Source organism: Chanos chanos, chromosome 13 (genome assembly GCF_902362185.1).
Source record: "Chanos chanos chromosome 13, fChaCha1.1, whole genome shotgun sequence".
Lineage (NCBI taxonomy): Eukaryota > Metazoa > Chordata > Actinopteri > Gonorynchiformes > Chanidae > Chanos > Chanos chanos.
The window spans coordinates 15,319,616-15,346,741 of record NC_044507.1 but is presented as its reverse complement, the minus strand read 5'-3'; the positions used below and the strand labels follow the sequence as shown (position 1 = coordinate 15,346,741).

General features: G+C 43.0%; 1 protein-coding gene across 1 annotated transcript; it reads left to right on the top strand.

Moving 5' to 3' along the window:
* Window positions 1-27,126, top strand: abca3b (ATP-binding cassette, sub-family A (ABC1), member 3b). Its single transcript, XM_030790709.1, has 31 exons — window positions 1-30; window positions 1,667-1,749; window positions 3,826-4,084; window positions 7,439-7,566; window positions 8,297-8,462; window positions 9,756-10,015; window positions 10,288-10,404; window positions 10,528-10,648; window positions 13,925-14,098; window positions 14,287-14,468; window positions 16,054-16,200; window positions 16,393-16,522; window positions 16,787-16,941; window positions 17,073-17,228; window positions 17,460-17,670; window positions 17,943-18,093; window positions 19,040-19,138; window positions 20,199-20,397; window positions 20,990-21,299; window positions 21,464-21,737; window positions 22,234-22,438; window positions 22,678-22,897; window positions 23,284-23,442; window positions 23,588-23,775; window positions 24,105-24,218; window positions 24,394-24,588; window positions 24,898-25,085; window positions 25,737-25,907; window positions 26,057-26,253; window positions 26,362-26,435; window positions 26,710-27,126. The coding sequence occupies exons 2-31, from the start codon at window positions 1,696-1,698 to the stop codon at window positions 26,839-26,841; spliced, it is 5,136 nt and encodes a 1,711-aa protein (XP_030646569.1). The 5' UTR covers window positions 1-30; window positions 1,667-1,695; the 3' UTR covers window positions 26,842-27,126.

The window sequence follows — 27,126 nt, the reverse complement described above, 5'->3', positions numbered from 1 at the left end:
ATATAGCCACCGAACACCTACTCTGTCAAGGTAATTTGCAATTTGTGCTCATATTGTGTAATCTCCTTGTGTTGGCGTATGCTCAGAAGAATCGATATTTTAAATTTATCCTACAGATTTTCTAATGGTCCTCTTAGTCACCTTACCCCATCAGTAGTAATGTCATGATAGACAGGCCATTTGGCCAATCGCTCGGCCTATGCTCGCTGCGGGCAGGCACGGTGAACAGATCTCAAAGACAAGATTCAGATCCATTTCGGATACAAATGTTAGAAAATGACAAAGCATCGCAGTCTCTGTTTGCATATGGTATGAATTCATGTGCCTTCTAAGTCTTTTACACGTAATCACTTATGCCTGTTACAGAGAATGTGTAGCAAAGCGAGCACAAAGGTTGTCTTTGTGAACAGTTAAACGATGGCTGACGTTTCTCTTTATGGCTCTGATGTTTTCATTTTCATTGCCAGTGTCTAAATACTTGCATGAGTTATGACAGTGTTCATTTCAGTAGATCAGTTAGGAAATAACTGATTGTAAAGCCACAGTTGGCTTGCGCAAATTGAGAATTCTGCTTAATTCCGTTCAATCGCACATGTTTTTAATTCAAAATTTACATAGTTGCGCAGTCTCTGATAATTTCAGTCTCTGACAATCGCTGCTTAATGACATGGCTTGACATAGGACAGACCGAACATATGCGTTAGCGTGGTTAACAATTTCTGTTTTCTTGTCTTTCCTGTAATGTGACACTAGACACCCATTACAACAAAAGACCTGTTCTTTAAGCGAATAAGTCAGTCAGTCCTTCATGAATTAAATTAGAGAGTCTTCGGGTTTCACAGAAAACCCACTTTAATGGTAAGAAGCTGAGTTGACTCCATAATTGAAAGCTTGTTTGTTTATAAGACGTTAATGTCACTTCATGTGTCTGGTGTTGAATCCCTCATGTGATTCTGAGTAAGCATATATATGGTCATTACCACTGAAAACACTGAGTGTTTGTTTACATGTAGAGCACTGAAAATGGGTCTTTATTATCCCTCATTTGATCTAATGCTTGTAATTTCCCATAGGCTCTGACGGAACACACACACACATGGACACATAAACAGGGAGAACATTGATTTTAAGATCCATGGACACACAGACAATTGTGAAACTTACGCCAATCAAAATCAGATACTGTCTTGAATAACATGTTTGTCAAGTGTCCTTTCCCCCGTCTGTATCTCATACCTTGATCCCCTTTGTTTGAATCCTTCCTGGTTTTTGCTTAATCGTGTTGTTCATTGCCTGTAAACTCCTAATATTAAACTTGTCAGTGGTTGACCATAGTGGCGTGCATCACATGATTCTAGGCTAAAATTTAGCCTTGTAGGTTTTTCTACAATATACAGATCATGCTCGTCAGTATATTCCATGACTAGATTTTCTCAGACTTTCAGTTCTCCCTCTTTGGGTGTATGTTGTGAAATTTGGCTTTTTGCTTTGTTTTGGTTTTTTTTATCAGCGGGTGTGATGTTACAGTAGGTAAAAAAATTCCATGTGCAGCAACAGCATCTTTGTCCCTTCGAATCAGCTTGTGTTTTACAATAATCAATCACATGAACTTCTCCCACTTCCTTACATTAAACATTAATGAACCATGCTATTCATTTTTCACCAGGTTGTGCACTGCTGGTCAGTCCTTCCAAAATGGCAGTTTTGAGACAGTTTGGGCTGCTCGTCTGGAAAAACTACATTCAGCAGGTGAGAACTCAAAAACGATACAAAGTAAAGACAGCGAAATTCTTTCTTATTCCCTTAAGTTTTAATTTCAGAATTCTATCTTTCAGATCATCATGTTAGTTCAGTTGCACAAACCATTGGATAATTTTTTCATTGGTGTACTTTCAGTAGTCATACACTCTAATGTCTTTGCCATACTTGTTAAAGAGACTATTTAGGTTTGATCATGTGCAAGGGGAAAATCAACTCTTGAGATAAACATTTGGTTGCTCAAGACATTCGTTTGGAACATATAACAAACAGCTTTGTTTTTCAAGTGACTCGATTGAGTTTCATGAAGTAGTTTTGATGTACAACAAAATTTAGTTTGTGTTTTCTGTTAATAAAATGTTGTCTTAATTTGCTTTTACAAAAGTGGTGTGCTTTTGAGGGACATTATCACATTAGTTGACAAATCATTGCCTCCTTGTGAAAGGCCCCTTTTTTATGTTTCAGGATCTTTTTAGTCCTCTAGAGGTGCTTAAAAAAAACATCTCACATGATATCTGTGTGAATGGCAGAGCACACAGTAATGTCAGCGTTATGCCTGAACAACAGGTCATTTTGATGTAGTGTCTTGGCCTAAGCTTCAGAATGTTGGCAGTATGATACTTAAAGATAAAAACCAAAGGTTGTTTACAATGGCAATTATGCATTATGCCTATTTACTGGAAAACATTTCTGACCTTCTTGAAAGTTTATGCTGTGCTTCTGGAGATTTGTTATCTCATATTTAATGTGTTAAAAGCCCAAATACTAATGTGGACATGCAATGCTTTTTGTGTTATTGCAGGGTTTCAAGAGGGTTGAGTTAAGATCCCAACAGGATGATAGATTTTATTCTCCAAGAAAATGTGAACCTATGACACACACACACACACACAAATATGAAATACAGTTTACCAGTTGAATTGGTCACTGTCGCAACAGTAGACACAACAGATTTTCATTGTTATGAACAGGCCAAACTTAACCCACTAAGTTTATCTCAAGGAAGGTTGCACAATAAAATGGTCATGCTCAAGTCTTGCATGAGGAAAAGAGGAACAACCATTCAATCCCCCACTGACAGAGGATTGTTTATTCTCCTCCTTATGCCTTCTGCTCCAGTTATGGTTGCTAGGTAACCAAACCCAACCGAGGGCAATAGGGAAACACAGGACATGTCTTGGCCTAAGTATTGATAGACTGGTGTGCATGCTAGGTACAGAATATTTGACCCAGAAATAATAAAAAAAAAAGATTAGGGAGTCAGAGGAGGGTCAGGGATAAGGAACTGACCAGACTGTAAACATTCTTTCTGGAAAGAACTGGGGTAAGCTGGCAAATTGCGCTGAACTGTTTCCATCTGAGGTTACGAAAGGGGTGCATAGAAAAAACAAACATTTTAAAGGCCCAGCTCAGAAGTCATCTACAAAGATAAAAGTATATGAGTTTATAATAGTTTATAATGAATGACTTGTAAAATGACATTTTTAAATTACCTTATGAGATGCAAATACTGTTTGGGAGAATTAAGCAAATAGAGAATTTCAGCAAATGCTTTGGAACATCCCTTATTCCAAAAACCTGTGATCTGTCATTTTTGTTATTGTTCTACTAATTCGTAATCTACTAAATCTTAATCCCGTTACTCTTCATTTTTGGTTTAAATTTATAGTATTTCTATCATTCGGTACATTTTATGTCCTAACACTAGCATTTCTGTGGATTAGGATCCAGTTTTGCAGATTTGTTGTTTACTATGTGAATTTCTTTGGGGGATAGAATCCATATGGCTCCAGTCCCAAAGCGGTATTTCAGCTGCCTTTCATTCTTTTGTTTATGATTAAGTTATAAACATGCATCCTCATTACTAAATGTCAGCTCTATGAAAATGAATGGATATAGTTCTTTTGGTTTTCTTTCTTTCTTTCTTTTTTTTCATTCGTAAATGGCAAGATGAGGCAATAAATCAAGAGGCTTAGAGAGATTTGTCAGGCAAAAGTCTGTCCATACTCCCTCACTACACATTATTCCTCTGACCCCCCCCCCCCTTCCTCTCCTCTGTCCTTACAGAAACGTCAGATTTTGGTCACCCTCGTGGAAATCGCCTTGCCCTTGCTTTTCTCCGCCATCCTCATCGTTCTGCGTCAGAAAGTGCCCTTCACCAACTATCCGAACGCCACTCATTATGGGAGCTTCTCTGTGGACCATCTCCCCCCACATTTCTTCTTCAGCCAGTTGCAGCTGGCCTACGTACCAGGCAACTCCAGTGTTGTGCGGCAGGTGGCTGAAGACGTGCAGCACAGCCTTGGTGCCTATTCCATCGGCTCTGGTACGTGCCCAGGACTGAGAGAACAGGAGCAAGTGATGTTAGAAGTGATGTAGCGAACCCTCGTTAAGTAAAAAGTGTATTTGTGGCGTCGGGTCAGTGTAATGGGATGGATGTGTGGGGAGTGAACTTAACAGTTGTTAAGAACTTAAACTTCTGTGACAGTTACAGTAACCGTGATTTCAACTAGAGGTACCAGTAATGTCACTTATTCCTGGTCCAAGCAACACCTCGGGGATATCTCCCTGGCTTGTGCTTGTAAGTGATCTGAACTTAAATTCTTCAAATGTTTCCCCCTTTTTTTTTGCTTGCGAAAACCGTTTGTCTGAGGACAGTAAGCCTGTAGGCATAGTGCAGAGAATGCAGAATTTCCTGAGGTAATGGTCAGAATGGCCTGGATGTTGGTACGACTAATGAACATTTCAACGATTTGAAATGTTCCTATTCCGTAATATTATCTAAACGTGTACTGGAGTTTCTGTGTCTAACCAGAGGAGTTTGTTTCGATAACAGACTTTTTGGAGAGTCCATGGTGGATATTTCTGATCAATTGGGTATGCGGCAAGGAAAGTTCTCTTTGTGAAAACCTCATCTGATTTATCGAAAGAGGAAAGTCATGGATGAGAGTAAGTCCATAGGCAGAGGTGGTATCTGATACTCAGTTTGTAATAAACCTAGTAATATGGTTTATGATTCAGCGTGAAGCAGTTTCTTTTCCTCTTTGCCTCACTGCTCTGCCCATACTTGGAAGCACAAGAGACAAGCCATATTCACAAAATGGCAATGTAGAATTGCGTCGTTTTAAATTGATTCTATTCAGTCAGCCTATTTATTTTGTTTTGTTGATTACATTTGGCGATGGTTATGCATACAAATGAAAATATTAAAACAATTTTAGATCCTCTGCAGTTCCTTTGAAATATGTTATACCGCTCAGTGTAATCCATGAAATGTTCACATCAAGGGTTTCCCTCTTGATTAAACCGTTTAGCATTGAACTGATTTTATAGTAAAAAAAAAAAAAAAGCATGTAATTACACTATATTTGAATGTATTGATAGTGTTTCCTAGGTTGTCATAGTCAGTTGTCCCTGACTGACCCTTATTATGTGTGAATCCTGAATCTAGAGTGAAAACTGGGAGAGGTCTCCCCAAAATTTTGTAAACATGCATGTCTGTTATAAAGGCTTCCTGAGTGGGGCTGTAGGAGAGCTTCCCTCCTTGGATTGCACAACTAGTTCAGCTTGTCTCTCCAGTTTTCTCATGGCCAACTGGTACCACGTTGAGATTCTGTTTCATATCGTACGAGAGTCACGCACACTCATATTTCTGATAGTTTTCTCCAATGTGAGAAAAAGACACAGAGGTGTGCAATGAATATGTGCGTTGTAATTTGGGGCTGCTCTGACCTCATACTCCCTCTTTCTCTGTGTGTAAGGGTGCGGTGGTTTGTCTTTGTGCTATTTATGATAATACTCTATGTATTTATGTGAACCGTGTGTGTGTGCGTGTTGAATTGAAGCTTTTTGGTAGGGACCGTGATGTTGGAAAAAAACCCGGTTGTACCTTATCTTCCGCCCAGAAACAGCATTCCGTCCCAGCCCGCTCTTTTAAATTACGATAAGACACGTTACATTACTAAATGTTTCGAAATGGCAAATAGCTTGGATTTTTGGATCAGTGAAAGTTCATCTGTTAGCTCATTATTCAGTTATGCTGCTGCCTGTGTTTTGGCATGTTTTGATTCAGTTTTTGTTTTGGTTTGCTTCATTTACTATACTATTTATTAACATTCGTATTGGTTTGGATATTTGTTTTATTTACGTGTTATGATGTATGAGATTGGAGGTCTGTCACTTATTTATAGTCCATATTTTTAAGACATCTGGTATTTGTTGTAGATTTGTGCAGGTAAATAACAGTATCCAGTAGGACTAAGCTAAAATGGGGAAGGAACAATATTATGGCATCGTGAGCTGAGGGGATTTTGAATGATGTATGGCAAGCTTCATTTTTGGTTAAACAACCAAAGAAACAAACTCACTTCCTCAAGCAAGTTTGGACATGTTTTGTCTGACAAAGCAAATCCGACTAACCAATGATCGTTCCATTTGAAAAAAATACCCTTAGGACAGAGAACTTTGTCATTTATAACCTCTGAACCCATAAACCCATATTTTATATTATACCTAAGAATGGAGACTGTGATGAAACAATGAATGTAAACATTGAGTGTCTGAAGGTGGAAGAATTTTACCATGTTCCACATTAGTTATTTGCGACCACCTTCAACATACAAAGTGCTTCAGATGAACCCATACGTTAGGGTGAAAGTTTTCTCACCTGAAGATCTAGAAGAAAAACGTTTAGAGCGGCGCGTCGGTATTGTGATTTATTTGCTGAAAAATCATCTTTTGAAAATATGGACTTTTTAGTCAGTGGTCATCCTGTATCCAATTTCAACCTTCAAAAAAGTTTGACTGTTCAGAGCTCCAACCATATTTATCTTGTCTCTTAACGTAGCCTATGACTAAAAAAAAACATAAATCGCTGCCTCGGAATGGATCGTTTTTTAAAAAGACTGGTCTGGTTTTGGGTGGAATGACCCAGAGCTACATGGTGTTTGCTCAGAGCTTGTAGGCCTTCATTTACCTTGGAATTTTTTTGACCTTTTGTCTATTAAAACCGACTTCATCATAGCCTCTAGCACTTGCTTTTGGCTTGTTCATTTGAGTCTGCTTTAAACATGGAGAAGTGATGTTCCCAATCAGAATGTAATGTGCATTTTTTTCACTTCAATATTTCAAAAAAAAAAAAAAAAGAAGTAGGCCTTTTATTAAACCTCAGAATGTATCTGTGAACAGTGTTCGGCAGGAGTTTTAATGCCTGAAATATTAGCCTAGGTTTTGTTGAGCAAATCTGAACTACTACACCAAGTAATATATAGTGTATTTGGTTTCAAATATCTTGATATATCCAAAAATGATCACTTAGGTTTCCAAATAGGAAATGTAGCTAAGGCAATACCAAAGAATGCAGGGGTACAGCTTAAGTCATGGACTCCCATTTTTGGTGCCTATAATGCATTAACTGTTGTTCAGTGATACTTCATGGGATAAAATATGAAAACACGGAGTGTAGGGCTGGTCAAATTCTATGTGGGAGGAAGGATAGTACTGGCCTAACTAACCTTGACTGATTTGGTTGCTGTGAAGGGGGTAACTTATGACAGATCATGAATCACTTGGGTGTTCCACATTTGGGGGAAAATGTGGGGGAAACATTTTTAAAAAGGGCCCTGTGTAGCTCGTCGGCTTTGATTTCATCCCTCATTTTTGTGATTATGTTTATTTTCAGTTCGTGGCTTCGAGACAGAAGAGCAGTTTGAACATTTTGTGAAGACAGATTCTCAGTCAGCCCAGATCTTGGCTGCTGTTGTCTTTGAACACACCTTTAACCAAGATGACGAACCACTTCCACTGCAGGTAAGGAAAGAGACCTGTTGGAGTGGACAGGACACAAGAGGAAATGGCTGAATCTTCTAACACCCTGCATTTAGCACCTCTTCTAAAGAAATTACAAAGCCACTCCCCCCCCAAAAGAATGTTTTGATCTGTTAAATGCTTCATGATAAACATTAACTCCAAATAGAATGTGTTTTATTGGTCAGGCTCATGCATAGAGTAAGATAAGGAAGTTTCAAACTTGTTTGTCCAGTATTTTTGAGCTAGGTCGTTGGGATTCCTGCTTTAACGACATATCTCCTCCTCACTAAACAAGCATGACTTCATCATTGTTGTTGTTGCTTCAGTAGAAGTTGCCTGACGGTCTGGAAAACTGCCATCACTGCCTTATTAAAAACCTTATGCAATACATTGTATGTGCCATAACAGTTACGGCACCATTTTTTGTATTGAAGGTTTACTTCTGGCCACCAGTGAAGGGTCAAAGTCTCTCCTGAGGAGCTTATTTTTCTCTTTAAGATCCTGAGTGAATGACCAGTTTTGTGCTATAAGGCCAGAAACACCAGAGACAGTCCAGAGACTTTCTGCTGCTAGCATATGGATGGGCACGGTGCTTGAAGGACATTGTAAATAAGTAGAATGCATGTGTTTCACACCCGCCCGCTTCTCAATGTGCTTCATTTTGTTTTTCTCCTCTTCACTCCCATCCCCTTCACTCCCTCCTCCCTCTCTGACCGTCTCTCTCATACAGGTTCACTATCACCTTCGCTTCACGTACAGTCCCCGCAATGCCCCAGCCAGAGAGAAGTCAGAGCTGAACCCCAACAATGACATGGACTGGCACACCGGCAGTCTGTTCCCCCTGTTTCAGCTTCCTGGCCCCAGAGAGCAGCATGAGCCCTGTGGGGGCACTCCAGGTGAGCCCACAATTGGTGCTCTGTGAGATATTTAACACAGGACATTTATGCAAAGTTGGTCTAATATAGATATATCTTCACTGTTGACTCACATGGGTTAAGAAGGAAAGAGAGAGATATATCTTCACTGCTGACTCACATGGGTGAAGAAGGAGAGAGAGAGAGAGAGAGAGAGAGAGTGAGAGAAGCTGTTGAGCAGTGAACAACATTCAGCAAATGAAGGGCATTCAGTAGCTGATTAAAAGCTAACACTAGATTCACATGGGTTTGTTTAAAAATTTGATGAAGGAACAAATTGTTTCCTTCCAAGAAATGGTGTTAAATGTATGCCTGCCCTAACTGGTGTGAAGGGTGCCATCAGCTTCAGCAAGCAGAGGTTGGTGGGGGGCTGGACAGCCATAGTAGGACGAGCAGCATACTGATAACTGAATGACCTTCCAGAAAAATCTTCTTCATCTGTCCTGCTCTCCCAGGGATCTGTCTCTATCCTTCAATAAGGCTTTCCCTTCCTCTTGCTCCACATATTATTGATTAGGGAGCATTGTGGGTGGGACGCCCTCCCCCCAGCCCCCACCGTCAGAATGGCACTCCGATGGTCCTAGCCTCGGCCATCGTCAGAAATGAGCGCCATGGATCCCTCACGTCTGATGTTCAGTCTGAGAGCAGAGGGACACCTACCCTTTGATGCTCGCCTTCGAGAGCCTGTTAGTGTTGCCGTGAAGATATGCTCGTTATGTGGTAGAACATGGTACTCGCTCGTTTTGCTCACCTTCCCACCACAAAGAAAGCTTTGATCCATGCTCCTGCCGCTGGATGTCGAGTCAAATCAGTAATTACGGCGTAATAGTCACTCTGCTTATTATGAGATCTCTGTGTGAGGTGAATATGGAGTAGAGAGACGTCAAGAATAATTACCGAGGAACCTACTGTGTTTCAAGAACCTGTTAGTGGGCTTATTAAGGAAATGTGCGTACTGCTGTTATCAGGGTAAGTTAAAAGCTGATGAATAATGGAAATAAAGAGAAAACATGCCGTGTTAGTGAGGACTTGTAGAATATAATGTTAATTAGGTCTGTAACTTAAAAAAAAAAGGTGACAATTCTGGTTCTCATAAGTACTGGTACTCTCTCATTGTTTTACTGCTGTTTAGGTTTACACAGGTGCAGTGTAGCATAAAGTATGAATGTCCTCCAAGGAGCTATATTGTGGGGGGTGAAAAGGGAGTTGTTGTTTTTCTGTTCTGTGGCTCTTATGAGAAATAAAGTGATTGCGTTGGCTCTTGTCTCTCATCAGGATATTACAGAGAAGGCTTCCTGGCCGTACAGCATGCAGTGGACAGGGCTATCATGAAGGCATACAACCACACTGCTGCATCCAACCTCTTCTCCCAGACCCGTGTGGTGCTGAGTCGGTTTCCCTACCCAGCCTTCATCTACGACGTCTTCATCCTCGCCATTCAGAACCAACTGCCCCTGCTCCTGGTGCTCAGCTTCACCTACACTTCCCTCAATATCACACGTGCTGTGGTGCAGGAGAAGGAGAGAAAGCTCAAGGTGTGTGTGTGTGTGTGTGTGTGTGTGTGTGTGTGAGTGTGTGAGTGTGTGAGTGTGTGTGTGAGTGTGGATGTGTGTTTTTTAGATCTGCTGCCTGGAGCTATTTTGACACTGTATTGATGTTTTTTTTTTTTTTTTTCCACCAACTCATTCTGTGCACAGCCTGTGGGACCTGTTGAGTATGAGTGTGTGTGTATGTGTGGTTGTGAGAATAGTATCTGTGTCTTTGTGACATTTCATTGAGAACTAACTTTGTAATCCTGCTTTCTCAGGAATACATGCGTATGATGGGCCTCAGCAACTGGCTACACTGGAGTGCCTGGTTTCTCATGTTCTTCCTCTTTCTCTCCATCTCCATCTTCTTTGTCACTCTGCTCTTTTGTATCAAGGTAAGGAAGCCCCTCATGTGTCCCAAAGCCGTGTCCACGTAAATCTATATCTATATTTATATTTTTTCCATATAAGGCAGTTCATTTATCCTGTACTAACAGTCAGTTGTCTGAACCTTAAAGGTGAGCCCAAACGGAGCAGTTCTGACCCACAGTGATCCTACCTTGGTGTTTTTCTTCCTGCTGGTCTTTGCGGTGACTACCATTAACTTCAGCTTCATGATCAGCGTCTTCTTTTCTAGAGGTGTGTATGTGTAGTTCCCCGTAGTGTCTGCCTCATTTTCCTCAGTGCACACGCAGACACGCACACAGACACACGCGTGCACACACGCACACGCACACGCACAGAAGAATTCATTTCATTTAGACGCACACGAGCCACATTTAACTAATAAAAAAGGATTTGTCAAAAAAGCTTATCTGTGCAGTCAGGCATTCTCTCTTTCATCCATTAGAAGTGTAGACCAATGATCACTGAGCACCACAGACTAGATTAACAGAGGTCAAAGGTAAGCAGATGTGGAATGATGTGTGGCTGAACAGCATCCATGTTTCTGTGGAAACCCAAGCTGATCCATCAGGGACACAGAGCGTACGTTAATGCAAATGAATGCCCTTCACTTGCATTGGATTGGAGACGTGCGATTTGTGCGTGCGTGTGGGAGTGCAGCGTGGGCTTGATGCGTGATTTGACTTGCATCCTTGATGAATTGTGCTGGTAGCTTTGGTCTGATCGTATTGGATCGTGTTGGAAGTATGTTGTTCATTCATTAATGTGCCCAGAAATAAGATGGCAGCTCTAATGAAAAATATAGCTGACCGAGCAAGGTGCTCTCTCTTTCTCCCCCTCTCTCTCTCTGTCTCTGTCTCCATTTCTCTCTCTGCCTCTCTCTCCCTCTTTCTCTCTCTCTCTTTTACTCTCTCTCTCGCACTCTCTCCTTCTTGCTCACATGAAAGCACCTTAAGACAAATCATAAGAGACAAATAATGTCAGAAGAAAAATTACTGATGCTCCTTTCCTACTGTCATCCTTGTGACTGATGCTAGTTAGACCCATACAACACATGCCAATAAAGATTGCTAGTTAGTGCTCAGAAAAACCAGTATGTTTTCAAAGGATCAGCGCGTTAAGCCCACGAACAATTGGTCCTTCTCTCAGACAGCACCCGCTGTTTGGTAAATTGTCATTTTACTTCATCATAAGTCTTTTCTTTTTCGCACTCTTTCACTCCCTCCACCAATTAATGCAGTTATGTGAAAATCAAACTCTGTCCTCTTTCTCAAATGACAGGCTCTGACAAATGGGCACAGATGAAAATAAGCGGAGTTTAGGCGTGAGGGCGGATATCCGCGGCTAAGCGACTGTGCTTAGTCTTCTGTTTATGCCTTGTGATTTGTGTTATATAAAGGGGCTTTTAGGAGGCTTACGCTGATTGGTGCTAGAGCCTGTAGCTGCAGCTCTCACAGTGCCGGTCTAACAGCCCCTTATCTGCATTGCAAGCAGCCCCCTGCTGTATGAGGTTTGCTCCCAGTGTGAAGCAATAATAGGGAAATCAGGCAGATTTGACACCTGCCTGTAATGCATTGGTATGGGGTCCTTGTTTGAATGGCTGGATTGTTAGTCTCACTGTAGTGGTTTTAAAACTGTGGTCTCAGCCTGATTTGGGGGAGTTTTAACTTCCCACTTTGGGAAACATCCCCTCCTACCCCCATCGCCACCACCACCCTCCCTCCCACCTCTCACAGGTAACCCGACAGAGCTGCCCGAGGTTATGAATTATTCATAGCAGAAGTGTCTGGTTACAGGGGCTTTCATGCGTGTGGTCTCTCCGGGGAGATGTGTGGCAGAGAGGCCTGGGACAGAGGGATGTTTTCTTATCTTTGGTCCGTTGTGCTCTTTTTCTTAAGGTTTCAGTGATGTTTTTGTGAAAGGCTTATAAAAAAAAGCATATGAAAGACTTGTTTTCAGGCCAGTTTGAAACTGTGAGTGGAGGAAAGGCTGGAGCAAATATTTGATCCTGTAGTGTTTCAGAATAGACCCATTGCTGGCCCACTAAGTGAGTCATGGTGACCTTGGAGGGTTTTTGTTAGAATTTGTTTGTTTTCAGACAGTCGTGATTGGTTTGCTGAAGTTAAATGCTTCCCTCAAATTTCCTCTTGTTTCTGTGTGGAATAGCAAACTGATTTGAACTTGAGGAACTATTGAGGATGGGAGCTGTAGGCTAAGTAATGTGGTTATGTGTTTGAGCTGTAGAAGGGCAGGCTATTTATTTATTTATTTTTTATGCTTTTTCTGGAAGCTCATCAAGGTCACACGACAAATGGCTTATTTCTGGGTCACAGCAGTACATGATGGAACTTTAATCAGTACTTGTCAGCAGTGGCTGTTCAAACTCAAAAATGACCTGTTCTCAAGTGTGTGGGCTCTCAGAATCTTTGTCCTTTCCTTAGATCTGAAATGTAAAAATAACTCAGCCCTTTTTCTCTCATTCGTTCAACACAAAAACCTCACTTTTCTCTCTCTCTCTCTCTCTCTCTCTGTCTTTCCTTTTCTCTCTGCGCTCTTCTCTTTCTGTCATCTCGTTATATCTGCTCTTGTGTGGCTGTGATGAGTGTTGCTAAATGGGATTCAAGGTTTCAGTGTTGCATGTAGTCATTTGTGTCTGTGAGTGTGGGTGATTGTGTGCATGGGTCCATGCGTGTGTGCTCAAATATAGACTCCCTCATCATGATGAGGAATAGAGAAATAATGGTACATATGAGAGTCTCAGAAAACTCATTGACACGACACAAACCTGTTACCAACCTGACCACAACCTATACTGTATTCTGCTTCTGGCCCCCGAGTGTGCGTGCGTGCGTGCGTGCGTGCGTGCGTGCGTGCGTGCGTGCGTGCGTGTGTGTGCGGCACGTGCGTGCGTGCGTGCGTGTGTGTGCGCGCGTTTGTGTGTGCATGCGTGCATGTCTTTTTGCTTGAACTGTTGGCACGTTCTCTGTTTAGACTCATAAGACCAGGCTTATCTAAAAATAAACTACTTTTCACATTTAAATCCACATTTAAAGTTTTCTAATGCAAAATGATCAAGTAAAGAGCCACAGGTGCGGTAGCCATGTAGCTTTGGATATCAATGCTATGGTAACATCTAGTGTTATTTGTAGCGTTGTACTGCAGTAGGTTTCTCACTGTAGTTCAGAATCTGAACGCTCCGACGGCATTTTGTGAAATTCAAACTAGGCTTTCTTTGGTGCAGCAAAGAGCACAGCTGAGCCATGAAAACAAGATCTGTTAGAGCTGTGCTTAGAGCCTTATTCGACCTATAACAAACTCCCTCTGTCTGTCTGTCTTTTATATCCTCCATTCTACGGCACTTTAGACATTAAAAAGTATTATAGGGGATTATACAGAAAATGCCCATAAGAGCAGACCTGTAACATATGCACGTCTGTGCTCAAGATTTGTAAACAAATCTTTTTTTGTTGTTGTTGTTGTTAAAAATTCTGCCCCTGTCTCCCCTCACAGCTAATGTGGCAGCAGCAACAGGAGGCTTCATTTACTTCCTGAGTTACCTGCCATATGTGTTCCTGTGGCCTCGTTATGACCTGCTGTCTCACGCTCACAAAGTGTCTGCCTGCCTCATCTCCAATGTCGCCATGGCCATGGGAGCCCAGCTCATCGGCATGTTCGAGGGCAAAGGTAGCTTTCTTTCATTCCTTCATTCCTTTCTTTCATCCCTCTTTTCTTTCTTTCTTTCTTTCTTTCTTTCTTTCTTTCTTTCTTTCTTTCTTTTGTTTTCTCTCACTAACCACTTGAAAGGATTTCTTCATTATTTTAAGGACTGCTTGGACCTTGCCTTTATTTGTGTCTCTTGTTGCACTTACCAGGCACTGGTATTCAGTGGTCGAACCTGTTTGAACCAGTCACTGTGGACGATGACTTCTCTCTGGCCCAGGTTCTGGGTTTGCTGTTGCTGGATGCCATACTCTATGGCCTGGTGGCCTGGTATGTGGAGGCAGTGTTCCCAGGAGAGTATGGAGTGCCACTGCCTTGGTACTTCTTCCTACTGGTACGTGTAGTTTACACACATATGTACACACAGTCCCTCCCTGTGTACACACCCGTAAGAAAGTCAAGACTACCACTGTTTAAGTTCCCCCATCGGATTTATTGTGCCATACTTCTGAGTTGCAGAAATTTATCAGATTAATTATTTACTACGGTTTATCAAAGCATTCTTCCTGGTCTCTTCCCAGTCAGTTTATCTAACTGCCCAGTCTGTTTAACTGAAGATTTGCTGATGTGTGTTCTCTATACTCAGATTAAACAGAGTGCACTGTGACTATGTGCAGGAAAACCAAAGCGTTCTGACATACCTTTGAGCAAGGACGCTGAGCTGGAGACCCTCACTGTTGGTTTATCAGGAGGAAGCTGGCCAGTGTCAGACAGTGAAAGTCAGTGAGACGGTAATGGAACAGCGATAGTGAAATGACAGGAGCTCGTTAGGTGTACGGTAGCCTCAAACGAGGTCTGTTGTCCAAGTCAGCTTTGAATGTCCGGAAACATTCATCTCAGCGGGAAAAATCTTGTTTATCTTCACATGGCTTGGCTTTACATTAGCAAAGGAAGTTCAGGCTCCGCTCACGTACAGGATGTAGGTTTGGGCTGAATTAGGGAGGAGACTTGGCGATTTAGACAGAGGAGTTTTCATTTACCATTGTGTGTTTGCTGTGGTAGCTGCGTCAGTGGAGTGTTTGTGATGATGGTTTTTGAGAAACTTATCAGACAGGGAGAATTTGAGGACAGAGACCCTGGCTGGGTGGAGGGTCAGCAGAACAATGGCGTTGCATGTCAGCCCCTATCAGAGGTTTGCTCAACGTCGGCTCTGGCTCCTCTTTCTTCAAACCAGGCCGTTTTCATTGTCTTCTCTGACTATTTTAGTGCTTGAATAAATGATTTGCATAAGTGTAACAGAGTCAGAATGGCTTGGGGATAATTGCACAGCACATTCAGTAGGAAGCTGTAGAGTTCTGTGGTTCTTTTTTGTTAAGTGTTTATAGGATCTGTCAGCAGAATTGAGAGTGAAAGAGGAACTTGGCTGTTTGTTGACATGTTTTCCTCTCTTGTTTCTCCTCTCTCTTGCGCTCCTCCTTCTAGCTGTCACAGTTTCTGCCTGTTCTCTCCATTCTAGTGTGAAAACACCTGTTGGTGCCAGTCAAAAAAGAAATCACACATGAGTCACCTAGATAACTCAGTCTTCATTTCAGTTTTAATTTATGTTTTAAAAAGAGAGGATGACATGTTAATTAAACACCATAGAGACCCCTTGACACTAATTTACTCTCTGTCATTGTCTGTATCTCAGTGAAGGAACTGAGTCAGGTACTACTTTGGTATCTGATGCACACGGTTGGAACAGTCAAATTATGAACGACCTCTTTTACCTTCTTGATAATTCCCTTCAGAAACATGACCCCCCCCCCCCTTTAACCACTGTCTTGGTTAATGCTCCACTCAGTAGAAAAATGTATTGTCCATTGCTCATAGTGCTATACAGTGTTTGTGTGAAATCTTGAGAAGAGTCTGTTTTGCATGCATCTCATCTGTAGCAAGGACTAGGAGTGTAAGCCTCTACTTTTATTACATCCCCACAGCCCTCCTATTGGTGTAGCAGCCCCCGTGTTGCCCTGCTGAAGGAGAAGGAGGAAGAGGAGGATGCGGAGAAGGCGCTTAAGGGCGAGTTCATGGAAGAAGAACCAGCGGGCCTGGTCTCAGGGATCAAAATCAAACACCTCGCAAAGGTACAGCACTAAAGGCAGCAGGGCTAGCAACCTTATGTTTATTTACTCAATAAAGTCTTCTAAAGTCTCCTCCAGAATAGGAACAGATGGTAGATCAGATGGGCTGGGGTGATGGCACAAGGTCAGATTCTCCTGTGGTGATCTACCTTTTTAATTGGAATAGCTATAATTATTCTGATTTTTCTCTCATAGGCTTTCAAAGTGGGTAACAAGACCAAGGAGGCGGTTAGGGATCTGACTTTAAACATGTTTGAAGGCCAGATCACTGTTTTACTTGGACACAATGGAGCTGGCAAGACTACAACCCTGTCTATGTTAACTGGTGAGAAACGTGCATACGCATAGTGAAGCTCCATAACTGCACTGATATAGATAATTATGTACACATATACTTGCTGCCTCTTCCTGGTGAGAGATTAGTTATCTCTTATGACCAATAGCATTGCAATTGACTGCTCACACAGTGATAAAGGATTCATTCCCTGCAGTTATACTGCCCTTGGCTGTTTTAAGAACAACTCACACTCATGCTCATGTTATTTACACCGTGTGTGTGTGTGTGTGTGTGTGTTTGTCTGTCTGTTAGGCCTCTATCCTCCCACCAGTGGCCGAGCCTACATTAATGGCTATGACATTTGCCAAGACATGGTCCTGATTCGTCGCAGTCTGGGCCTGTGCCCTCAACACGATGTTCTCTTCGACAATCTCACAGTTGAGGAACACCTTCTCTTCTACACTCAGGTAGACCAGGCTTCTCTAGCACTTAGCTAAGCCTCTTCCCCTTGTACCCCCCCCCCCCCAAACCCTCTAAAATCTCCAGTTCCTTGTCCTCCTCATCAACATTGCCGTTATTTCTTTTTCTCTTGTATTAGCTGAAAGGGTATCCTCGGGAAAAGATCCCGGAGGAGGTGGATCGGATTATCCGTATCCTGAACCTGGAAGACAAACGGAAAGCTCGCTCAAAAACATTGTCAGGAGGAATGAAACGCAAGCTGTCTATCGGCATCGCCCTCATCGGAGACTCTAAGGTGAGCTGGGACACGCCAGGGTCAGACAGAGGGTCTCGTTCATTTGTCATGTGTTTTGCTGGTTTTATTTTTTCCAAGAGTTTTGAAAAGAGTTGATGTTATAGTCAAGGTCTGAAGAAAGGTTGCTTCACAAACATCGCGTATTCCAGTATTCCAGCACAAGGTTCTTACGCAGTAGTTGGTTGAAATGGCAGTAATGTTAATGTTTTTGGACCGGATGTCTCGGTATAGGTGGTGATGCTGGACGAGCCCACCTCGGGCATGGACCCCTCGGCACGCAGGGCCACCTGGGACCTCCTGCAGGGGGAAAAACGAGGCCGCACCATCCTCCTCACCACGCACTTCATGGATGAAGCCGACTTGCTTGGAGACCGCATCGCCATCATGGCCAGCGGAGAGCTCCAGTGCTGCGGCTCCCCTCTTTTCCTCAAGAACAAATATGGTGAGCAGAGGAGAAGGTTGGGGAATGAAGGTGGACAGGATGGTCATGGGAAAATAAGTCAGGACAGTGGTAGGGCCTATGTGAACGCGTGTTTGTTGAAAAAACAGAAAAGTATCAGAGGGAGCATAGAGGAATGACTGTAGGTAACACAGAGGTGAATGTTCTTGAATGTTCTGATGTCAGAAACACATCGCGCTTATTTTTCAGGCTGGGTTGTATGGATTAGATGAGTTACAAGATTACTCTGAAGTGCTTTGCATGGTGTTTGTCAGGTGCTGGCTACCACATGGTGATTGTGAAGGATGCGCTTTGTAACGTGTCTGAGATCACACGTCTCGTCAATATGTACGTACCCAATGCTGCTCTGGAGAGCAGTGCTGGAGCTGAACTCTCCTACATCCTGCCTAAAGAAAGCACCAGTCGGTAAGGACATGCACACACGCACACGCACGCACACAAACACAAACAAACACTCACACAGCCATGGAAAAACAAACACCACTATCCTGGATCAAAACAAATACAAAACCAACTCCTAGCCTTTGCAAAGTAAACTGCTCCCACTCCTAATGTACAACCCCACACGAATATTTACGTACAACCCAAAAACAGGTCTTGGCCTCCACTGTACACAGAGGGCAATCTGTAAGACAGTATAACAAACAACATCTCAACTAAGGAAATGCCAAGGACCAAAGTAAACATGTTTTTTAACTACACCTCTTGAACAAAAACGATACCATTTAAAAACTTACGATAAGTACCAACCTCTGCTCTGAAGATCAAATTACTGTCTTAGAATTTATGTCTTATCAGAAATAGATATTGAATCTTCTTTTGTTTACCTTTGTTTTGTTGTGTGTCTTCATGTACTTATGAGAACACCTGAAATACCACCCCGCCACGACACAGACACAAACGTAAATAGTCAAAAGAGATGCAAAGTTTTCTACCTGTAATCTGCCAAGACAAACAGGAGCAGATCAGACAAACAGTCCTCTCCTGGTCTTACCAGACCTTCATTTCTTAGAAGCTGCTTCAGGGCTAGAAAGTGTAAATGGACCCATCGATCCGTCTGATATAGAAAGCCAAGAAACGGCAATCGTCTCTCCCCACAGCTAGCCCTGGTCTGTCTGCTGCCTCTCCTCCACTCCTACCCTAAAATCAATACCTAATGTCACAGAGACCTTTACCACTTTCTAGTCTGAATGTTGTGAACTTTACTTTGTTTCTCGGTACTGTTGTCACCGGTTCAAGCCTCTGAGGATAAGCTCTCTATGGGCTCTGTTCTTTGGGTTTGTGATGCTGAGTTGGAAGGTTTTTTTGTCAGGTTTTGCGTGACGATCTGAAGGTTTTCTTCTATTCTCAGGTTTGAACTACTTTTTGCTGAGCTGGAAATGAACAGAGAGGAACTAGGCATCGCCAGCTATGGTGCTTCAGTCACCACAATGGAAGAAGTCTTCCTCAGGTAATCTAACCCTAAAAGGCATCGTCAGTGATGACAGGGCAGGTTATTATGTAAAAGTCCCCGTATTAGGATTATTTGTATCACAAACATAGATGAGATTTTTCATTTTTGTTTAGTTTTCAGGTATTTTAGATTTCAGATGCTGAGCTTTGTGTCTTGAGTGAGTCCGTTTTTCACCCCACAGAGATAATTACTCTTTAAAACCTTGCGTGAGAAATGACACTGAAAGTCAGCCTTTCTTAAAACTGCACAGAAGGTACCTCTGTATGGTGGGAAGTTAACATCATCCCAATTCTTATTCTTTCGCTCTTCACTTTTTACACGGAGCCTCCCCCAATTACGCAGACCATCCAGCAGAGTGCAAAAATAAGTCATACTCAGAGCATGTTCTTTCCTTTCTTCACAAGACCAAATCTCATTTTCGATCTTCCATCTGATTCGTTTGGGCTGTAAAGTCCCTATTGTGAGGCTGTAAATTCCCCTCCATTACTGTGTAGCTACTGCAGGGTAGACACTGCTGATGGAGGCCTCCTGGGGTGAGGTAGTGTTAGACAGGAGTGTGAACAGATTTGTGGATAACAGGAATAGCTACTTCTCTCTATTCTTTTGCGAGAATAGAAACTCAGGCTTTCCTAGAAACCCTCTTTCCACTTTTGTTAGAGTGGGCGGTGAACCCGTTATGTCGTTACGGAAAGATTTTTTTTTTCCCCGCTATCTCCCAATTACGTCTTTGTACATTTCATCCTTGGATGATACTGAATGTCCGTTTTTAATTCCCCCCCCACACACACACACTCCATAGCTCCTTTTGTGTCTGACCTCAAAAGGAGTTTCACTCTGAGCTCAGTGGATACAGCTTTGCAATGAAAGGTCTACTGAGATGGTCTTCAGTGTTTAAACTGGACATTTACTGTGTTTGCATTAGTTTGCATGGAAAATGAGAGCTGGGTTTTTAATTTTGTATGTCTGCATTTGAATATTGATGTGTGATAAGTAGTTGCAGCACTATTTTTCTGACAGTGTGTGTGTGTGTGTGTATGTGTCATTTACACTCTAATAGGGTGGGGAAACTGGTCGATTCCAGTTTGGACATCCAGGCCATCCAACTCCCTGCTCTGCAGTACCAGCATGAGCGGAGATCTCATGACTGGACCATGGATGACACGAGCAGTATCAGTGGTCTGACCGACGTGACGGACTTCACCGACAGTGGCACGCTGATTTCAGAGGATTGCTCCAACATCAAACTCAACACAGGCGTGAGTCCCTCCCTCATTGCTACCCCAGTTTGCCCAGGTGTAGTGTCTGTCCAAAAAAGATGTACTCAGTGATTAGTGGTTGTTGGTATACATAAGTACACATGAGTATTTGTTGAAAGGCCATATATATTGTTTTGGTCATTATTAACACTAGATTAATGAAACAGTCATTATAGGGAAGCAATTATAGGGCCATGAATTCTGATTCCTGAAACTGTGGTAAAAAATAACTATGTAGTGGAGAGTATCTGGTCACGATTCCTGACACTGCTAATATGCCCTTGAGCGAGGAACTGAACACAGGGGTATTTCAGTGTGGTTGACCCTGTACTGGTAGTCTGACACAGAAGAGTCTCAATACAATAAGGTGCTGAAAGACCACACCACTCCAGCTGGTGCCAGGTCACACTGTGGCGTGACCCTCTCCAAGGATGAAAAAAAAGCAGTATTGTCAGCAAAGCAAAAAGTTCATTGTCGTCTATTGTGACAAGTGAACTCTGAAGCTTTTATTATATTGCTTTCTTCCTTTCTTGGGCTAAATCAGTCCTTTTTTTTTCTTATCTTTCTCTGTCTTTCCTCTCCCCGTCTGCAGGCCAGACTGTACATGCAGCAGTTCTACGCTATGTTCCTGAAGAGGGCGCTGTACAGCTGGCGGAATTGGAAGGTGATGGTGGCTCAGTTTCTGGTCCCTCTCATCTTCACCGTGATCTCTCTGATAGTGGCGCGGACTTTCCCCGGACGCCGCATCACCCCCCAACTCGGCCTCACTCTGACTCGCTACGGCCCCACTGACGTCCCCGTGGCTTTGGACGCCAATGCTGGACCTCTGGCAACAGCCCTCGCCGAAGCCTACGCCTCACAGCTCACTGCCCAACAAGCTAAACCCAGAACCAATATAACAGGTAGAGTCCTGGGCTTGGGGGGGAGATGCATGCTACTCATTCACTAACTGCGGTCACTACCATTTTGGGGGAAGGCATCAGTGTTTGAGTCAGTTGTGCATCACTAAATGTACTTTTTCCCCTACTTTTAATAGTAACTGTTTTATGATCTTGTTTTCCTGCAGACTTCTCTGAATATGTGCTATACAATGCTAAGAGGGAAGGAGGACCCTTCAACGAACACTGTGTGGTGGGAGCTGCTTTCAGGGGTAAAACCAGGAAATTTGCTGAGGTGACGGCCTACTTCAACAACCAAGGCTACCACACCCCTGCCACGGCTCTCATGCTGGCGGACAATGCCCTCTACAAACTGCTGGCAGGGCCCAATGCCTCCATCCACGCTGGAAACTATCCCATGCCCCGCAATATGTCGGAGATTGCCCAGAGCCAACTCAGCGAGTGAGTGCCCAGAGAGAAAGGCAGGGGGAGGGGAAAAAAAAAAAGAGAAAAAGAGAAGGAGGGATATGGAGAAGGGGAAAGAGGAAGAGAGCAGTTTCCTTGGGAAAAAAAAAAAAAAAAAAAAAAGAGAGATAAACAAAACAAGCCAGCGCTTTGTGTTTCTGCTGTGGGAAGATCACGAGCGTGTTAAACTGTGGTCGGTTATTATGTACAGTGGATTTGTCATTCATTGTGATGGCAGGCAATTTAGATAAAGACAACACAACCACAGTGATCTGCCATTTTAAAGCAATTGCAAGGGGAAGTGTTTTTGGAGGGGAAAAAAAAAAAGACATTTGAAAAACCGGGTCAGTTAATATTTTGCAGGGACTGTTGCAAAAATGGAGCCAACACACACACAGACACACACACAAATAACGTAAACTGTAACCCCTTTAGATCTTCCTCTGTAACTTCTTGCTCTTTTTTTTTCTCTATTCTCATTATCTCTCCACAGAGGTCAAACAGGTTTTGCCATAGCTATAAACCTGATGTACGGCATGGCATCTCTGTCTAGTACTTTCGCTCTGCTTCTGGTCACCGAACGTGCCATCAAGTCGAAGCACGTACAGCTGGTCAGTGGCGTCTACCCGTCCAACTTCTGGTTTTCTGCCCTCCTGTGGGACCTGGTGAACTTCCTCATGCCCTGTATGCTTATGCTGGTCAGTCAACTCCACTCACTCATAGCCGCTTATCAGAGATCTGTTTACTGTGTGCTCTCTTATCGATTCACGAAGTGTCTTTGCTCTTCACTGGCAAGATGCTGATTCTTATGTGCTCATCAAATCTCCTCAAGTTGTGTCTGTATTTTTTTATTCTTTTTTTTCTGCCCTCCCTTCTTTCACTCATTCATTTGGTCTCTCTCTCTCTCTCTCTCTCTCTCTCTCTCTCTCTGTGTCAGGTGGTGTTCCGCGTGTTTGCGGTGAAGGCGTTTGTGGAGGAGAACCACCTGGTGGATGTTCTCTTGCTGTTGCTGTTATATGGATGGGCTATCATCCCCCTCATGTACCTGCTTAGTTTCCTCTTCTCGTCTGCCGCCACCGCGTACACGCGTCTCACCATCTTCAACATCATCAGCGGCACGGCCACCTTCCTCGCCGTCACAATAATGACCATCCCAGGTCGGAGCACGCGTTCACACACGTTCACACACGCGCACTCTCTCTCACACACATGCGCATACGCACACACATGCAGAAGCACATACAATGTGTCACACACACACACTCTCTCTCTCTCTCTCTCTCTTTCTCTCTCTCTCTCTTTATCTCTCATTTCAGAGACAAGAACATGTTTTTGATATCATGTATAATTTCACAATGTCTTGTAGTTATTGGAGTTATATGAATATGTACTTAGTTTGTATTGTTTTATGCTTGCCCTTATCACATATGATAACGTTTGGATTTGATCAAGAGTTATGAACTTTGACACTGGCCTCAGAGTCCATATGATAAGTTGTGATGGCAACAGTTCAAATCTGATTTTTTTTTTTTTCCCCCTTCAGAGCTCCATCTCCAACACCTCTCTCATATCCTCGACAAAGTCTTTCTGCTGTTCCCCAACTACTGTCTGGGCATGTCATTCAGTCAGTTCTACCAGAATTATGAAACCATCTCCTTCTGTATGTCCAGCAAACTGGCAGAGACCATCTGTGATCTCTATAGTGAGTACTGTTTGGAGTGAGGGGAGAAGGAATTGGTGTGGTTGAGTCACATAATTCCACTTTGTTTTATTGTTAAATCTTAGTAAAGAGAAGGTGGCATTTACCTTGCAGTGCTTTTATGAACGTTTATCAATGTCTTTTCCAGACATCACATATCAGACAAACTACTTCTCCATGAGTGAGCCAGGAGTGGGCCGATTCCTAGTGGCCATGTCCCTGCAGGGCCTGGTCTTCATCATTCTGCTTTTCGTTATTGAACTCCTGGGTGTGCGTACCTTCTGCACTGTATTCAGCAGACGCAAGAAGGTGAGAACAGAGGACAAATCTGCTGCAGCAAAAGATAGATAGACAACAAATTCTGTCTTTTTTACCGGTGGATTTAAAGTGATGGCTTGGCTTGGCCATTCAAGACCAGTTAATCTCAAATACGATACGATGCGAAGCAATGTATGTTTTCACAGTACAGGAAGACCTTGCTCACAAAACAGTGACAGAAACAAAAAGTTTGATTGTGGCATCAAGTTTCTGTTTACAGTGACCTTTAACAACCTGTCCTCAGCTGAAAGAGTGAGATAACCTGTTTATTAGTGATAATATGGAAGTTGATATTCATACTGATGTGTGTGTATGTGTTTTCCCAGTGGCTGTTGATGGGGGAAGAGGCCATGCAGCAAGAAGACAGGGATGTGGCTGAGGAGAGAAAGAGGGTTTTGGAGTGCCAGCCTGTGGTAGAGTCCATGGTGGGCAGCCCTCTTATACTGCAAGAACTGACCAAGGTACAGAAATGCCACTTTTTTCTTTTTTCTTTTTTTTTGGGAGGTGCGTCTGTGCCTGTCTTGTCATGTGACCCGGTCTTCTCTGTCTTCCTTTGAGTGTGTGTACATGTTTGGATGTATTTGAACACTTTGAGGTAAAATATGTGTTTTTGGGGGGGGTGGATTTTTTGACAAGGTGTACACCAGTGGCCAGTCCTTGCTGGCAGTGGATCGGCTGTCCTTGGCTGTGGGGAAAGGAGAATGTTTTGGCCTCCTTGGCTTTAATGGAGCCGGGAAGACCACCACTTTCAAAATGCTGACAGGAGACGAATCGGTGAGCTCAGGGGACGCGTTCATTGACGGCTACAGTATCCTAAGAGACATCAAGAAGGTGAGGCTGCAAGGAGGAAGATAGCATGGCATTATAGCCGACCATCAGCACAAGTCAATCAATTCACAATAAAACCGCTACAGTAAATGTGAAATATTAAGCCATAAAGATTGCTACAGCTTAAACCATATTAAATACACCAAAAGGTTCAATAATGTTGACCTTTTTGTTCGTTCATTTGTGAGGTGTCTAATTGGATTGCGATTATTTGAATTCTCGTTGCTACATGTACAATGTGGCGTCAGACACGCGTTAGGCTAATCTGTGTAACCCTTCACTGAAACCCGTACCTCGTGTTCTGGGTGGCAGGTGCAGCAGCGCATTGGTTACTGTCCTCAGTTCGACGCTGTGCTGGATCACATGACTGGACGCGAGACCCTGAGCATGTACGCCAGGCTGAGGGGCATTCCAGAAAAGTACGTGTCTGGCTGCGTGGAGAACGTCCTGCGTTCGCTGCTGCTGGAGCCCCACGCTGATAAACTTGTTCGCAGTTACAGGTATGTACTGTACAGGACTTAAGCCGCCAGGCAGCCGGAAAGGATAAAGGGAAATGAACAGCAGTGGTTGTGATGACAGACAAGCTAAGATGGTGAAGAGCATAGAGTAAAGGACTTAAAATAGATAGTTTTGGGGTTGGGGGTGGGGGGGGGGGGGCGGGGTCAGGACACTCAGGGGTGACTGGGAGTGAAGCTTGGGTAATGTTCTGTTTCTTACATTAGTTACCAAGATTGTTCAAAGTCCAGTTTGTCAAATCCAAACAGCGCCTTTACTTGATGCATCAAAAATGACAAGTATTTAAGAAAAAAATCTTGTCGGAGCACATGTCTAAAATATTCAGGAACTGGTAGGATCTTGCAATGATACGTAAATCTATATCCATTCCAGCAAACATCATTCTTTACACAGGGACCATATACATGTACAGTGGAAAAAAAACCATAAAATCACTTTGTCCTCTTGATATGCTAACAGTGTAATGTGAGAGAATGTAGGAAGGAAAAGTCTATTTAGTTCGTTATTTTAATTTAAAGGTGTGGGGGGGTTTTTTTAGGCGTGTTTTTGGACCCATTTGGTTGAAAATGTTATTTAATGTTGATGAGCCCAAATGAGAGTCATGTATCTTGAGTTCTCCCACATTTCTGCTGTAGTGGAGGCAACAAGAGGAAGCTTAGCGCCGGCATGGCTCTGATTGGCGGCCCACCCGTCATCTTCCTGGATGAACCGTCCACTGGTATGGATCCGGTGGCCAGACGGCTGCTTTGGGACGCCATAACTCGGACCAGAGAATCTGGGAAAGCCATAGTAATCACCTCACACAGGTCGGTTACGCGCGCACACACACACACACACACACAATCCCACTCTGTCAATGGACTTCAGATTTCAGAATATGAATGTCTTTTTTTCTCATCATAATTCTCTCTCTCTCCCTCTCTCTGTCTACATCTGTTTTTCTCTCTGTCTGCAGCATGGAAGAGTGTGAAGCCTTGTGCACTAGGTTGGCAGTGATGGTAAATGGGCAGTTTAAGTGCTTGGGCAGTCCTCAGCACCTCAAGTGTAAATTTGGCAGTGGCTACACGCTGCTGGCTAAAGTTCGCTCTGACCCAGAGATTGAAGATACAGAATTACACCTATTTAAAGAGTTCATAGAAAGCACTTTCCCAGGTCAGTATGTGTGGCAAGCTGTGCCATTGTTTCAGCTGAGATGTTAGGTTTTGAATGGTTCCATAATAAATAGTGTAACTGTAGCAGTAATATGTCATTTATCCACAGGAAGTTTACTGAAAGATGAACATCAGGGTATGGTACACTACCACTTGACTGAAAAAAGCCTCACATGGGCACAGGTATTTTCCATTGATGTTTTCTATTCATTTAACATATTAAATGGCTACTCTTTTAGCTGGTCACAGTTATAAAGAGTTTTCATTTTTGTTTCTTTGCCTAATTTCTTCCCTCATTTTTGTTTTTCGCTGTGTAATTGCTTTTGTCCATCTAATTTCTTGTCTTGTGTCACCCCCTAGTGGGGACTTGTAGAATGATATGGTTTTCATATTTGACTTACTTCATCTCACCATCAACTGACATTAACATGACTGTAATGTGTCTTGTCTGTCTCAGGTGTTCGGGACCCTGGAGGCAGCCAAAGAGAAGTATGGCATTGAGGATTACTGTGTGAGTCAAATCTCTCTGGAACAAGTGTTTCTCAGCTTTGCCCAGTTCCAGCATTGCTCAGAGAGCTGCCGGAATTGAAAAGGAGAGGGCAAGAGATAAGACTATTGGCTTTCTTTTTGTGCCCTGTGAAAATCCTGGCCCAACGAAATCTCTTCTGGAAGTCTCCAGGGAGTTAAGCTCAGGTGTCCATCTCTACACACACACACACACACAGATACACACCTACATACATACACACACCTACATATATACACACACATGCACATACACACCCATATGTACACAAACACCCACAAACTCACAGGCCTCAACTGTGAAGAGTTGGAGCACTCCTATATTTGACATCATTACAAACACGGTGCT

What these genes read in the sequence shown, in the direction of transcription:
- abca3b (XM_030790709.1), top strand. Translation starts at nt 1,696, where the DNA reads ATGGCAGTTTTGAGACAGTTTGGGCTGCTCGTCTGGAAAAACTACATT. An exon ending in ACCCAGAACCAATATAACAG is followed by an intron (nt 21,300 to 21,463) that starts GTAGAGTCCTGG and finishes GTTTTCCTGCAG; the next exon opens with ACTTCTCTGAATATGTGCTA. An exon ending in AAACTTGTTCGCAGTTACAG is followed by an intron (nt 25,086 to 25,736) that starts GTATGTACTGTA and finishes TTTCTGCTGTAG; the next exon opens with TGGAGGCAACAAGAGGAAGC.